Here is a 13,947-nt window from a genome sequence, read left to right on the forward strand (position 1 = left end):
CCCCCCCCCCCCCCCGGGTTAGAGGAAAGCTTATTTAATAGAGCGTGTCCAAAGCAAGGAATCTAGATGGCATACATCAGATAACCAAGGAGTAGGGAGTGGCCAGATTGTCTCACACACACAAGACAAGGCCTTCCTGGACAGGGAGTCAGCCACATTGTTAATCTCCCTAGAGATGTACTGGAATGAACAATTCCTAAAAAAAAGTGGCTAGGTGTTTAATATCCTTTATAATGTCTAGCACCTCAGGTTGTCTTTTAGTATAAATATACAGTTGTCACTAGTCTTGTTGATTCTGTATTTATCATTTTGTGAGTTCCAGGTTGTCTATGTTGGAGATGGAAACAACATTGTGCATTCCTGGCTCCTGATGGCTTCTGTAATCCCTTTCCATTTTGTCTGTGCTTGCCCCAAAGGCTTTGAACCTGACTGGAAGACAGTTGAGAAGGCCCGAAGCACTCATATTAGCAAGATTGAAATAACCAATGATGCAAAGGAAGCTGTTAGGGGAGCAGATGTTGTGTACTCAGATGTGTGGGCCAGCATGGGACAAAAGGAGGAGGCTGCATATCGCCGACAAGCCTTCCAGGGATTTCAGGTACTTTTTTAACCTTTTTTTTTTTTTTTTTTTTTTTCCGGGGGTTGGGTTCTGTTTTTCCGTTTTTAAAGGGAGTAGCCATAGTTGTCACGTAGGTTGACAAGGCATGCCTTAATGCCCAAGATGACCAATTCCCTTAAGTTTCAAGTGCCCAGAGTCTGAGACCCAAACGATGAAGGAAACCTACCTATGTTTGCCAACGGAAGGAAACCTACCTGTAACATGGAAAAAAATGCCTTGGTGCCTGTCAATTATGGTGGTTGTTTTCATGAGTTCTTTTGTTAGGACGGCTGGACGGGTCACAATGGGTATAGCCTGAAACTGTCATGTGGCAGCTTAGTTGGAGCTCAAATGTGGTGCACCATGACTATCCACCTGTGAATTTTAACCTGATTTGAGTCTTCCATGTGGCAAAAAATGATAGTACAGGATAAAGAGACAGTTGAATCACAAAATTTTACTTGTAGCCAATCTAAGGGATGACCAACCGAAGGTTCAAATGGGCCGTGAGGCTCAGAAAATAGAAGCATGTTGCTTTGCCTGGCACATTGCCAATTATAATATTGGGATCTCTAAGATACCCATCACCCAGTTATTGACATAATTGGTCTCGCTTGATCAGCATTGTAGCCCCTGCTAGTCACTAAGCTTTTGGTGAATGCTGTTTTAGGCACTAAGCAATACTGAAAAGTGTCGTCGTTCATTAACTTAAAACTGATCACCCCATTGTGCTGATTTATGTGCCCACTGTGGACATCATCTCCAGGTGGATGAAGAGCTTATGAGATTGGCTGGGAACAAGGCTTATTTCATGCATTGCCTACCGGCAGAAAGAGGCGTGGAGGTAACTGATGGAGTGATTGAAGGTCCCAGATCTATTGTGTTTCCACAGGCTGAGAACCGTATGCATGCTCAGAATGCCATAATGCTTCATTTGCTCGATTGTTGATCATTGAGGCCAAGCTATAGGGTTGACACCAAGTTTTTCTTTCGAGTTATGTTTTTAGAGGATTTTTTTCGTGGTCATCTTGCAGGTTTCATGTTTTGGAAGATTTTTATTTTTTTGTGTGGTCTTGTCGATGCTCCATTAGAAGTTTTGAGGGCATTTGTCTATGAGGATTATTACTGCCAAGCATCTAAATTAGAAACGGGTTGGTATTTTTACTCATTCCTTAAATGCCAGCATAATTCCAGCTCAAGTCCCGTTACTTCTACAAGTGGCCAAAAGAAGGCTTACAAATATTTGGTAGTGTCACAATATTACAAAAACGCACATGATTGCAGATGTGCATATTCTTGAACAGAAGATGCAGAAGAAAAAAGCTACCTCTCCTCCGAATTGAATTTGTTCCAAGCCTCCTGAGAAATCCACGAACCAAAAAATGGTCAGACCCAAAGATACGCCAGCAATCAAAGGCATTCTTGAATCTTTGATAGTGATCATGATTTCATTATCATCATCAAGGATTTAGGTATCGGTATTGGCTTATCAATCTGGATCGATAGGCATGTATTGATCACTTTTGCCCTTATTTTTCTTTCAAAAACACACATCCTTTTACTGTTTTAATCCTAAAATAATATGGAAATCAATCTGGATCTGTTAAATATTGATATCAATCTTCTCACCGATACAATACAGTCAATACGATATTGATACTGATATTTGAAACCATGATCATCATACAGCAAATACTGTAAACATGTCAGTTCCCACATCTCTAGCAGGAAACTAAGTTCAAGCATTTCTACATCAATCTGAATCATTAAAGAATGATGACAACAATAAAAAGAACAAAACTAGGCCTTTCTACATCAACCTGAATCATTAAAGAACGATGACAACAATAAAAAGAAGAAACCTAGACCTTTTTTTCTTAATAAGATCCAATGATCCATACACTTCCAATGTCCGCTACCCCCTTGAAGGGCCACCTCTCAAAGGCAAATTACTAGTACCTAGGGTTTTAAGAATCGGGATCGGATTGATGAATGAGCCAATTTGGATTAGTGTTCTGGACACCGATCCCAATACCTGACAAGCCAGATCGACATGCCCTGAATTAGAACCGGATTCTTCACAGGTGGATCCCGTTTTCAACTAAAATGGCTTAGAATCGGTCATACATTCATACCGATTCAGGCTGGATTACATTCGGATTGGAATCGGCACTGAGTTATTTGATCCCTGATTCCGTCTTTTGAAACCTTGTTAAACGCTGATTTGGATAGCTCCAAAGTGGAGCCATTTGGCAAACGGCAAATTGACTCGTAGTTGGGTTACAGGAGCTACAAATCTGTAATTCCTTATCTTAATGGTTCACCATGTGAATCCTTCTCACACATTCTGAGTTCCCAGGGTTACATTTGTTTCCTGCTACATTCCCTTCTAGAAAGGACACCTGAAGATTTATATGTTATTAACTTATTATACTACATTTTGCAGCTTCGGTGGAGGGTCCCAATGAGTGGACATTAGAAGAACAGTGGCACAAAGAAGATTTACTGATAAGCTTTGAGAATATAATGGACGTACAAAGATTGAAGACCATAAGATACAGATACTTGGGCTCTGATTCTCGATATATAGAAGTAATATACAGTTGTTAAGATAAATTATAATGCTGGAAGCATGATGCCAGCGCTTAGGATTTTAATGCCAAATAGATCATTTTTCAGTAAAATGAGGAAAAAGAATACAGGAACATACCTTTAGAAGATCAAAAACTTTCTCGCAAATGTACTTCTGTTGAATGCTTGCACGCTTTTGTTGCATCTTATCAGGATGAACACAAAGGGTTGCTTTTCTATAAGCTTTCTTTACCGCAACAGCTGTTATAACTTCTGTCAGGGGAATTGGCTGCCAACCACTATCAGGCCCAAGGATCTGCGAAGGAAAAAGAAAACCTACTTATAACATTGAATAGACTAGTGGTGCTTGAGAAGCCATGTTTTCATCACAAGTGTAGTATTTTAACGCAGAAAACTAAAGATGATGAAGATTAAAAAAGATGCAACAGCCTCTAGGTTCATCCAAAAAAAAAAAAAAAAAAAAAAAAAAATAAAAAAAAATAAGAGAGAGAGTTTATCAGAAGAACAGCAACTTTTAGTGAGTGCAGTTATTTCACATCTGACATTTATGCAAATTTTATATAAACAAGGAGGAAGCATATTACTCTCACCCTTTCCTCACATTGACTATAGTCATTTCTTAAAAGATATCCAAGTGGAGAACACGAGGATTGAAGAAAATAATCTACAACTGCCATTTTATCCTCATCCAATCCCCAACCACTCTTCCTCCCCAACCAAAAAAAAAAGGGATCTACCTATCTACATTCCCTAGAATCTTAAAATATTCTCATGACAAGATATATTCCATTTGATGAGGTCAATAGCAACTTGGGAGATGCAGCCCACAAAATCAATGTGCGGGTTATAGAACCCGCAAGATCATAACACATATATACCCATAGCTGTACAAGGTTATTTTAGTTCTATGGTTTGGAATAATGAGCAGGTAATCTTCACCTAGTAAAGGATGAATCATGCATGTGATATAAATGCAGACAAACTATGCATATGCAGTAAGCTCATCAATCAAGGCCACCCAAAAAGATAAACCTACAAGAATGAATGGTTGAAGCCCAAAGATTGTACAAATGAATGAGCAGTACAGTAACCAATAAGAATCAGCAATTACTGATGAATAGTCATTGTCAAGCTGTTACCACTACCAGACCACAAGACTGTCTTGGTAAAACTCATATAAGACAAAAAGGTAAAATAAAATGGTCACGACTCATGAGTAGAAAATGGGGCAGACTGAAACGGGTAGGTACTCATCCCCCACCCCCCTCTCTTTTTTTTTCCCCTGCACACAGGATTTGATGCCAAGAGCAGGCCACAAAAACCCAAGGTCCATGCCACTGGGCAAGCAGCACCTTCCTGTTAACCACCATGGTTACCCTGTCAAATTAGGGATCACATATATGTTTATCGGTGTATCAGGACTGGCTTTGCAGTATTCTATGGGAGTTGGGTGTGGTATTGACACTACCCACCTCATTAAATACTTACCGCTGGGCAAGAAGCACCTTCACATTAACCAGCATGGTTACGGAGCCCATGCATGCCCATCGGAGTGGATCAGGACTGGCTTTGCAATATTCTACAGGTGTTAGGTGTGGTATTGACACTACCCACCCCATTACAAACCCTATCCTGAGGATGACATTGGAACAAGCAAATTTCTGATACAATGAATTCCAATCAATGCGTCATCATTTCAGCCAAATAGAATTACAATAATAGCAGTAAAATAAAGCATGTTACAAATAAGCTAAGCAGGATGGTGGCTCAACAAAGCCACATGTTCAATTGCAGGCCCAATCTCAATCCTTTGGCCCACCATGGGTTTGACTCTTCGCCATTTATTTTCAGTGGTCCAAATCTTACCTTTAAGGTCAAAATTGCCAACAGATGAGCTTGCTTTTGCCACAGAGTGCAGTCATTTGGACTGAAATTTGACATGAGTATGAAAGAGAAGGCCACAATACTTATTGGATGCCACCTAAGATGGCGCGTGCCATATATGGTAGCAGTCCTGCTAACCTCCTTATACAGAAATAACAAGAACGAGATGTAAATGTTTGTGCTTACGTATTGTAGGGTTGAAAGCAACGCACGCAAATTCCCTTCTTTCCCACTAGACCACCTTCTGACCTCAGCATCCAAAGTTTCTGCCAGTCTCTGCACTCAGAGTGAGAGCGAAAAGTTAAAATTTCAAAGATAAACAAAAAGCTGGACAATCATCATCAATCCAAGAGAATGAAAACTAAGCCAGAAGAAGAAATCTTTCAATTCTAGGAACAAAGACTAACATTTCTCTCTGCTTGCTCTCTCTGTACAAGAAGATCACGCATGTTCTTCTCTGCAAGAGCTTTTGCCTGAAATTGAAACAGAATTGAGTTCACCTTTATTTTAGATCAAAAACTCAAAACTCTCAATTATTCTCCTAAAATAACACCTACCGCACGTCCAACTGTTCGCTGGTGCCTCTCTAACCTAGCTTTACACCTCTGAGCTGATTCACCTTCTGTTCCTTGAAATTTAGCAGAAGTATTGGAGGCTTCATGATGAAAGAGAAATACTGCTTCTAAGCAATGCAACATATGAAGGTAAACAACAGATACTACAGTCTGAAGAAAACTTAGTGGTACTTTATGAATCACATACCACCATGAACCGAAGAATTTGTATATCTTGAACTACTGTCAGACCCTGAGCTTTGAAGTCGTGGGTCTCGCAGGTCCTGCACGTCACCATGTAGGTAATATGCATGCAAAGAAAATGCACTCAATAGAAGATCAAAAGAGGAAGTATCGTGTAATGAAAATTCATTATACTCACAGAGAAAGAAGAGCTTTGCCTCATTCCACTATCTCTGGAATTTGTCACGGAGTATTTGTCAGCAACAGATCTTTCTGCACATTCACTGGATCTTTCTGCCCGTTCTCTTGCATCCAAAACTGCTTTTTCTGCAGCACGCTCCCGAACCTCTGCAGTTGCTCTTTCTACAGCAGCACGCCCTGCCCTCACCCTGGCTTCCATTAAAGCTTTCTCAGCTAATGATTTCTCCCTAGCCTCTGCAGATGCCTTCTCCAGTTTTTCTCGGGCCTCTGCCATCGCTCTTTGACGTGCTTCAGAGGTTGCCCTCCCTACAGCAGCTCTTTCTGCCCTTTCACGGGCTTCAGCAAATGCCCTTTCACGGGCTTCACGGGTTGCTCTTTCCACAGCCATCCTATTTCTTTCTCTTTCCCTTTCCCATTCCTTCTCTTCTTCTATTTTTCTTTGACGCTCCTCTTCCTGTTCTTTTTCTCTTTGCAACCTTTCTTGTTTTTCTATTTCCACATAGGAACATGCTTCATGGTAATTCTTCTCCTTTCTTTCTGTACATTGGCTTTTGTTAACCTCCTGAGCTATCTTCTGTGTGTTACCCTTCTCTACCAACAACATAATAGGCTGAACCAATCCAATGTTCTTTTCATTTTCAATACAATATTTCACCCCTTCAGCTGCTTCATTGCTCTTCTGGTAAGCTCCCTGATCATTGGCAACTTGAGACTTACCAAGGCTTTCCTGGTTGCTAGCTACTCGTGATATTCTCTTATTCTTTTCATTTGGCTCCAGATCAATTACAATTTCAGATTCTCCTAGGTTATTCTCATGTCCACCTAATGAAAGGTCTACCATGGGATCTTTGATTTCATACCTATCTTGTTCAGGAGCACATTGAGTCACATCAGCAGGTCTGGATCTCCCACTTTCATCTTCGTCTTTTCCTGCTTTGGCTATTTTCAATTCCTTTTCGTTACCTTCACATTCACAGGCATCTTTAGCTGCTTCAGTCATCCCACCACTCCCTTCATGTTCAATTGCTTCCTGAGCCAGTTTCAGCTTCCCACTGTTCACTTCATATTTGGGGTCTTCTTGATTCGCTTCAAAGTTATTATCGTCAAAAGGCTGGCATGACCCAGAAGCTGTCATAAGATTCTTGTCAACATTAATATCATGAGCCTCTCGATCTACTTTTACTTCATTTTCCTCCTGCTCACAAGCCTGTTTTTGTCTATTTTCTGTTGTCCCTCCTTCATTAGCCTCTCTTTGTCTCTGCACATCATCTACAAGCTCAAAAACCTCTTTCAGCTGCTTCTCGTTTTCTTCCATTTTATAGACCTTTTTTACTCTATTTTCATTTTCTTTCAGATCATGAGCCTCTTTTAATCTCCTCTCATTTTCTTCCTCCTCAAAGGCTTGTTTTAGTTTTTCTTCATTTTCCTCACCCAAATGAGCCTCTTGTAGTCTCTTCTCATTTTCTTCCTGTTCCTGATCATAAGCCTCTTTCAGTTGCTTCTCATTTTCTTCTTGCTCCTGATCATCTTTTTGTCTCCTGTCATTTTCCATCCCATGAACATCTTGTAGTCTTCTCTCATTAAACTCCACCTTGCAAGCCTCTTTTAGTTTCTTCACACTTTCTTCCTGTTGACAAAAATCTTTCAATATATTCTCACTTTCTTCTCTCTTGCAAGACTCTTTTAGCTTCTTCCCATTTTCTACCTGTTCATTAGCATCTTTCAATCTTCTCTCACTTACTTCACTCCAAGAGGCCCTTCTTCGTCGATTCTCAGTTTCTTCCCATTTACGAGCCTCTTCTAGGTTTTTCTCATTCTCTTTCTGTTCAGGAGCCTGTTGCAGCGTCTTCCCATGTTCTTCCAACTCACAAGCCACTTTTAGTTTATTCTCATCTTCTTCAAGTTCACCCATCTCTTGTGCCATTTTTAGTTTCTTCTCATTTCCTTTACACTGACTCATCTCTTGCGCCACTGTCAGTTTCTTCTCTGGTTTTTTCAGTTCACATGCCTCTTTAGCTGCTTCTAATATCCTCCTGTTCTCCTGTACACAAGCCTCTTTCAATGCTTTTGATTTCTCACCATTTTCTTCTCGCAGTTGAAAGACTTGTTTCACTGCTACCTTCTCACTTTTTTCATGTTTCTGGATCATTATTGGTGTCATCAATTTTTTCTCATTTTTGGCCTGCTCGAGGACTTCAAAGGCTGCTTTTGACTTTTCAGTTGTTGCCAGTTCATAGAATTGTTTCTCTACTCTCCACTCTCCTGCTTCTTTGTCAATACGAGATTGAGCAGATCTAGGTTCCTTTGTAACTTTTTGTTCTACAAATTCTTTACCTACATTCAGACCCTTTTCCCTCCCCCCAAAATTTGGAGCTACCCGAGCTGTCCTAATGTCTTTTTGCCCTTCCTGCCTTCCAAAGCCTTTCATTCCAATATCCTCTCTTTCAGATGCCCCTTGAGATTCATTTGCTCCGAATCTGAGGGCTTCATGATTAGCTTTATTATCCTCTTTTCTGGCCTTATTACTTGAATCATCCTTCAATCCCAACTTCGGCCGGCTATGAAGACCATCCCTTTTTCTTTCCATCAATTCTTTTGCACTTTTTAATCTGGCTTGGGCTTTCTCCATTGCTTCTTTCATAGCAGCTGCTGAGGCTGCAGCAGATGAATTTGCATCTACCTCCACATCAAAGAAAGCTGGTGAACCGTCACCTGCAGTACACTCCTGTCCATATTTTTCAGAAGCTATCTTAGACTTTCCCTGTTTGATTGATAATTTGGGTGGTGGCCGCATCGGTGGAGGCACATGAGAGGGCTGCGTCCGAAGGCTTATTTCAGATATGGATATAAATAGATTGTTAGAATTAGATCCAACCCCATGAGATCTTTGAAGTTCAAAATCACTTTCAGAAGTCTTTGTGAGGGAACCATACATGGAAGGGAGGGACATGGTTTTCTTCAAATTTTTTTCTTCCAATATGCCCCTATCGTAATCCCCATTACCACCAATATCATTAAATCCACAGGGTGACGTATTAATAATTTCAGTCTTTTGTGGAGACGTGCTTCCATCAACCACAAACGTAACCCCTGAAACAGAATGAGATTGAGGGAGTGACATGGTTTTCTTCAAATTTTTTTCTTCCAATATACCCTTATTGTAATCCACATTGCCACCAATATCATTAACTTCACATGGTGATGTATTGATAATTTCAGTCTTTTGAGGAGGCATGCTTCCATCAACCACAAACATAACCCCTGAAACAGCATGGGGTTGGGCATTGTGTGTTTCATTTTCTCCACTTCTTTGCAGAGTCTCGAAATTAGAATCATTGGATTGCTTCACACCATCAAATATATTGTTAGAATTAGATCCATTGCCATGAGATCTTCTTTGAAGTTCAAAATCACTTTCAGAAGTCCTTGTGATGGAACCATACATGGGAGGGAGTGACATGGTTTTCTTCAAAAAGATTTCTTCCAATATGCCCCTATTGTAATCCACATTTCCATCAATATCATTAACTCCAAAGAGTGACGTATTAATAATTTCAGTCTTTTGTGGAGATGTGCTTCCATCAACCACACACGTAACCCCTGGAACAGCATGGGTTTGGGCACTGTGTGTTTTATCATTTGTCCCATTTTGTTCACTTCTCTGCGGAGTCTCATAATTAGAAACATCGGATTGCTCACCATCAAATGTGTGATAAGCAACTCCATCTGACGTAAACTGGTTATTTTCTGAACAAGCCAAAGTACCAGCACTGGATCCTTCTGAAGGAGAACGTGTTCCAGCTGGGGTCCTACACATGCAATAAAAGAAAAAAGTGAACACATTGAATACTCAAATAAGTGTTCTCTAGATCAAATCACAAATATCTGGTTGTTCTTTCCCATTGATATCACAAAATATTTGAACCACGGAGAAAGAACTATTAAGACAGTGAACCAAATGACTTAATGCTGGGACTGTACAAGCAAATTTTCAGCAAATTTCAGTAGTAGCAAGAAGTGATACATAGAAATCCCAGAAGTTCCCCATCTTCCAAAAGAGTGTGTCTTTTCATTGCACCAATAACTAATGTTAAACATGCTAGAATAAATTCCAAGACATCTCTTCATTTCACCATATCTAGATGGCAATATGAGGACAAGCTTCCACGATAAGGCAGCCAATTTGCCAATTGCAGGCGCAAAACCTACAAGCTAATAAACTTGAAAAAACATCCATTCTTTGCTTATGACACATGATCATGTGACTTCGAACATTTTGGCAAGCGGAAAAACTATTACATATACATGCTTAAAAAGTTAGTGACTTGAGGTACTAGATCCCTGGATCCTATCAAAAGTCATTACATCAGAAGAAGAAAATTTTGCTTCTTGTCCGTTAAAAAATAAACTGATATTCAGCTAGGTAACTTGCAGCATACTTTTATGATGCCACAGATGAATTTCATGCTTGCTTAGCCTCAGATTTGAGAAGTCTACTTTGTTGCAGGAGGTATACTGACATTTTCTAAATAAAAAATAAATAAAATAGAATCATCATGTCGAGGTGGATGAGTTATTGTTGTTGTTGTATATCAAGTTGGCGTAGCAGTGGGATGTTATACTTCTAAGATTCATACACGGCAAATCTTGGTACTTTTTGTGTGCGAGCCTTTAATTGGAATCAAGTAAAAGTAAATGGACCTGGCCTCTCGTGCTGTGATTGAAAATTTGAGAGCACTTTCCAGATCTCCTATTTTGTAGAAGCTACGGAGCGCAGAACTCTATTGTCCTCGGTTTCTCAGTTGGTAGAGGTAATTTGAGTCTTCCAGAAATTGTGAGACAGCTTGGGATCGTCAACTGTTATAGCAAGAGAACGAATGGCTAATTTGATTTGAAAAAATTAAAGTTATTTTTCATTCCTTCCATTCTTTTGTTGTGGTGGTGGTGGTGGTGGTGGCTTCACAAAAATAATTCACCAAGACTGGAGTTCCTTCGGCAGGGTAATATAACCTAACCGAGGAAGTAGGAATTAATTCAACCAGTAGTAATTACGAAGTTGTCTCGCCCAGATCTTGGTTGCCTGTAAGTTCTTTTGAAAGCGGTCAGATGGTAAGCCAATGTTCTGCAAGCTCCTCATCCACACTAAATCTCTTTCGTCAAGAAGCATTCACTGAAAACGGTCTGAGTTACAAGGAGCAAAATTACAACTATTATTCATCACAGATTGTCGGTTGGAGTTGAAAGTCGATAAAACCAACAAGAACACCATAATCGAAGTAGCAAAGAAGAAACAAAGTCGAGTAGTCTCGAGCTTGCAGATTCTTCTAGTTCTTATTCTTTAATGAGTTCAAAAAGAAAAAGAAGAAGCCAGAGTAACAACTGAGGAGTGCGAGTAGAAAGTACGTACCAGGCTTCCTCGGAGGAGCTTTCTCCTCCTTTGGATTCGCCAAACAGCTCCTCGTGAGAATCGAAGAATTCAATACCATTAAAACCGCCGAAAATTTCCGAGTAATCAAACTTGGAGGCGCGGACATCAAGAGAAAAATCGCCTGCGTCGGAAACGGGAAGATCTAGAACAGGAATGGAGGAACCACGTGAGGAGTGAAAGCTACCAAATATCTCACTGTAATCTTCAATCGGAGCCGAGAAAGTCGGGACCCCGAACTTGGGGGGGCCACCAAAAACGTCGTCGTAGACAGTTTTGGGAGTAAGGCCATTTCCATTTGCATTTGAGATCTTCTTCGACAGAGTTGCAGCAGACGCTTTGCCCCTGCGGAAAGCATGAGGATAATCCTCCATTGAAGTACAAAGGATACGTTTTAGGGTTTCTCAATATTTATTCTTCTTTTCCGCTCTATATTACTCTGCAGAGCTTCAGTCTCAGTCTCTCTCTCCTTTCTCCGGAGATTCAGAAAGGAAGAGAGGAGAGTGGTGGGAGGTAAGAAACTGAGAATGAGGTGGCAGTGGTATTACTGCCCGATGGCAGGAAAGCAAACTGTCGTAAACAAATTCGTAATTTTGTACTGGAGGAACGCAAAAATTTATCTAAACTTGCTCCGTAGGGCCATAAGCTCCACCCAAACCGAAAATTAAAAAAAAAAAGACCCATGGGCCATGGGGGTCTACACTCTATAGTCTAGTCTGTACATGGAAACAAAGTTTTCCGTCCGTGAGTTCTCCCTGCACCACGGATATATTATGTGGGTTTATATTGATTCATTGGGTTCAAATAATTATAAATTCACTCTGATTAAGAAACTCTTAGTTATTTTCATTGTGAGAGTGGAATAGGATTTTAAAAATTATATTATAAATAGTATACTGACGGCCCTAGCCATTATTTAATGTCTTATTGGTTTTGGGAGCACGATTTTCTCATAAGAGCAAGTGCACAGAAAGAGAGAAAACCCTATAGTAAGAGGCTGCAGAAGATCTCAGTAGAAGGACTCCACTTGCGTAGTTCGTCATTGTCATCTTCATGAGAGTAATGTTTAACCACATGGGACAGTGGTTCATGATCTATGTTCATGGGACACAGATACTTCTATATTATCATTTATGGTTCATATCATTGATATCCTATAGATACCGTAAATCCATTTGGTTATGTATTTTAAGATAGGAGTAATTTATTGTTCTTAATTTAGGGATTACACCCATGATTAATCTTTTATGATTGGTTGATGATTATTGTATTCTAAACACTATAGGGTTATTCATAAAGGATCCCCAACAATACCCTTTGTATGGACGCAGGGTGCATTATTGGATAGAAAACACGAGAGGGCATGAGAATATACGAGAACAATCTTAATCCATGGATATAGAATCAATTTTCTCTCTCTTCATTTAATAGATTTTATATCCATGAATTAGAAGTGTACGAGAACATTCTTGCACGTGATCCGTTCGCAGAAAACACATGCCTTATGTGAAAAAGAACACTTCATTTGCATGGCTCTTACCTATGAAAGAATTATTATTAAATCTTATAATAAAGATGTGATCTTCTTTATAAAGGAATTATATCTTCCTCTCCTTCTCTTACATCTGTTAGGGAGGATATCATGTATTTTTTTGTTTCAAATAACTTAAAGTTTATTTCAAAAGGAGATTAATAGTATTTTTGACTCCCTATCTCTTGGAATACCTCAACTTTAAATCGTTGTTAAAAAGAATGAATTATACAATTATACTTTGAAAGCATTGGAATCATATTGTAAACTTATTAAAATTAAGGGTACCTTTCTTGGTATACATTATCGATGTAAAAATGCATAATCTTTAACATCCATCTCTCTCTCTCTCTCTCTCTCTCTCTCGTTCTTACTTAAGAATCATAATGGCATTTAAAGAGGTAAGAAAATATAGATACAAAGAACTTCTCCCAAGTATAAAGAGAAGTGGGCCCCAATCGAAGTATTAGTCTTTCGTCCCCCTTTGGAGAGTTGGATAAAGACCGTATTGACAAGAAAGCCGACCAACAGATTGATCCACATATTAATTTTTAACTTGTCAGTGCATCATAGGCTTTTGTTTCCCATGCTGACAATATTAGGATGTTTTCTCATGCTCTCTCATATCTTAATCACATGGATTCTACGTTAATGGTTTTTCTCATTTCTGATCATGTGGGCTCCTGGCACAAGTAATTCCCTCACTGATGACGTGAGAAATTAACCTTCCTCCACAAATAACCAAAAGTCATGCTTGAGAGTGAAATTCATATTCTTATTACGTAGTGTAAAGCATTTGAGATTTCAAAGATAGATAGCGAAATGTTACTAATCTCTACACCAACCAAGAGTTATGGAGTAGTTGGGAAAGCTCCACACCACCTCCCACCCTTCACAGTTTAAACAAGTGACGATGTCTTTGTCAAGTATTGCTCCCAATGCATGTTAATAAATAGAAGTTATTAAAATCTGAATAGCT

At 39.6% G+C, this 13,947-nt stretch overlaps 2 protein-coding genes across 6 annotated transcripts in view; one reads left to right on the forward strand and one right to left on the reverse strand.

Moving 5' to 3' along the window:
- Positions 1-1,766, forward strand: part of LOC122076717 (ornithine carbamoyltransferase, chloroplastic) — a 5,595-nt gene extending 3,829 nt beyond the window's left edge. Inside the window, exons 4-5 of the mRNA XM_042642191.1 lie at positions 323-598; positions 1,365-1,766. Coding sequence (XP_042498125.1) covers positions 323-598; positions 1,365-1,547 — 459 coding nt within the window. The 3' untranslated portion in view covers positions 1,548-1,766. The remainder of the gene's footprint in view (positions 1-322; positions 599-1,364) is intronic.
- LOC122076716 (auxilin-like protein 1) lies at positions 1,736-12,007 on the reverse strand. 5 transcript variants are annotated; one of them, XM_042642190.1, is made up of 8 exons: positions 11,420-12,007; positions 6,011-9,821; positions 5,837-5,912; positions 5,632-5,696; positions 5,482-5,547; positions 5,261-5,350; positions 3,309-3,485; positions 1,736-1,957 (listed from the first exon to the last, which is right to left on the reverse strand). In XM_042642190.1, the coding sequence occupies exons 1-8, from the start codon at positions 11,809-11,811 to the stop codon at positions 1,922-1,924; spliced, it is 4,713 nt and encodes a 1,570-aa protein (XP_042498124.1). In that variant the 5' UTR covers positions 11,812-12,007; the 3' UTR covers positions 1,736-1,921. The 5 variants fall into 5 exon arrangements, with proteins under 5 accessions (XP_042498124.1, XP_042498123.1, XP_042498120.1 ...); XM_042642189.1 differs by having other exon boundaries at positions 5,632-5,702; XM_042642186.1 differs by having other exon boundaries at positions 5,632-5,750.
- Positions 12,008-13,947: the final 1,940 nt, after the last annotated feature.

The sequence above is a fragment of the Macadamia integrifolia genome, chromosome 4, assembly GCF_013358625.1.
Source record: "Macadamia integrifolia cultivar HAES 741 chromosome 4, SCU_Mint_v3, whole genome shotgun sequence".
Classification (NCBI taxonomy): Eukaryota; Viridiplantae; Streptophyta; class Magnoliopsida; order Proteales; family Proteaceae; genus Macadamia; species Macadamia integrifolia.

Excerpts from the sequence above, each read along its gene's own strand:
- LOC122076716 (XM_042642185.1), bottom strand. The coding sequence starts at position 11,811 with ATGGAGGATTATCCTCATGCTTTCCGCAGGGGCAAAGCGTCTGCTGCA. Across the intron at positions 9,822-11,419 it reads AGCTCCTCCGAGGAAGCCTG|GACCCCAGCTGGAACACGTT; the intron begins GTACGTACTTTC and ends TTGCATGTGTAG. Across the intron at positions 5,548-5,631 it reads AGCGAACAGTTGGACGTGCG|GCAAAAGCTCTTGCAGAGAA; the intron begins GTAGGTGTTATT and ends TTTCAATTTCAG.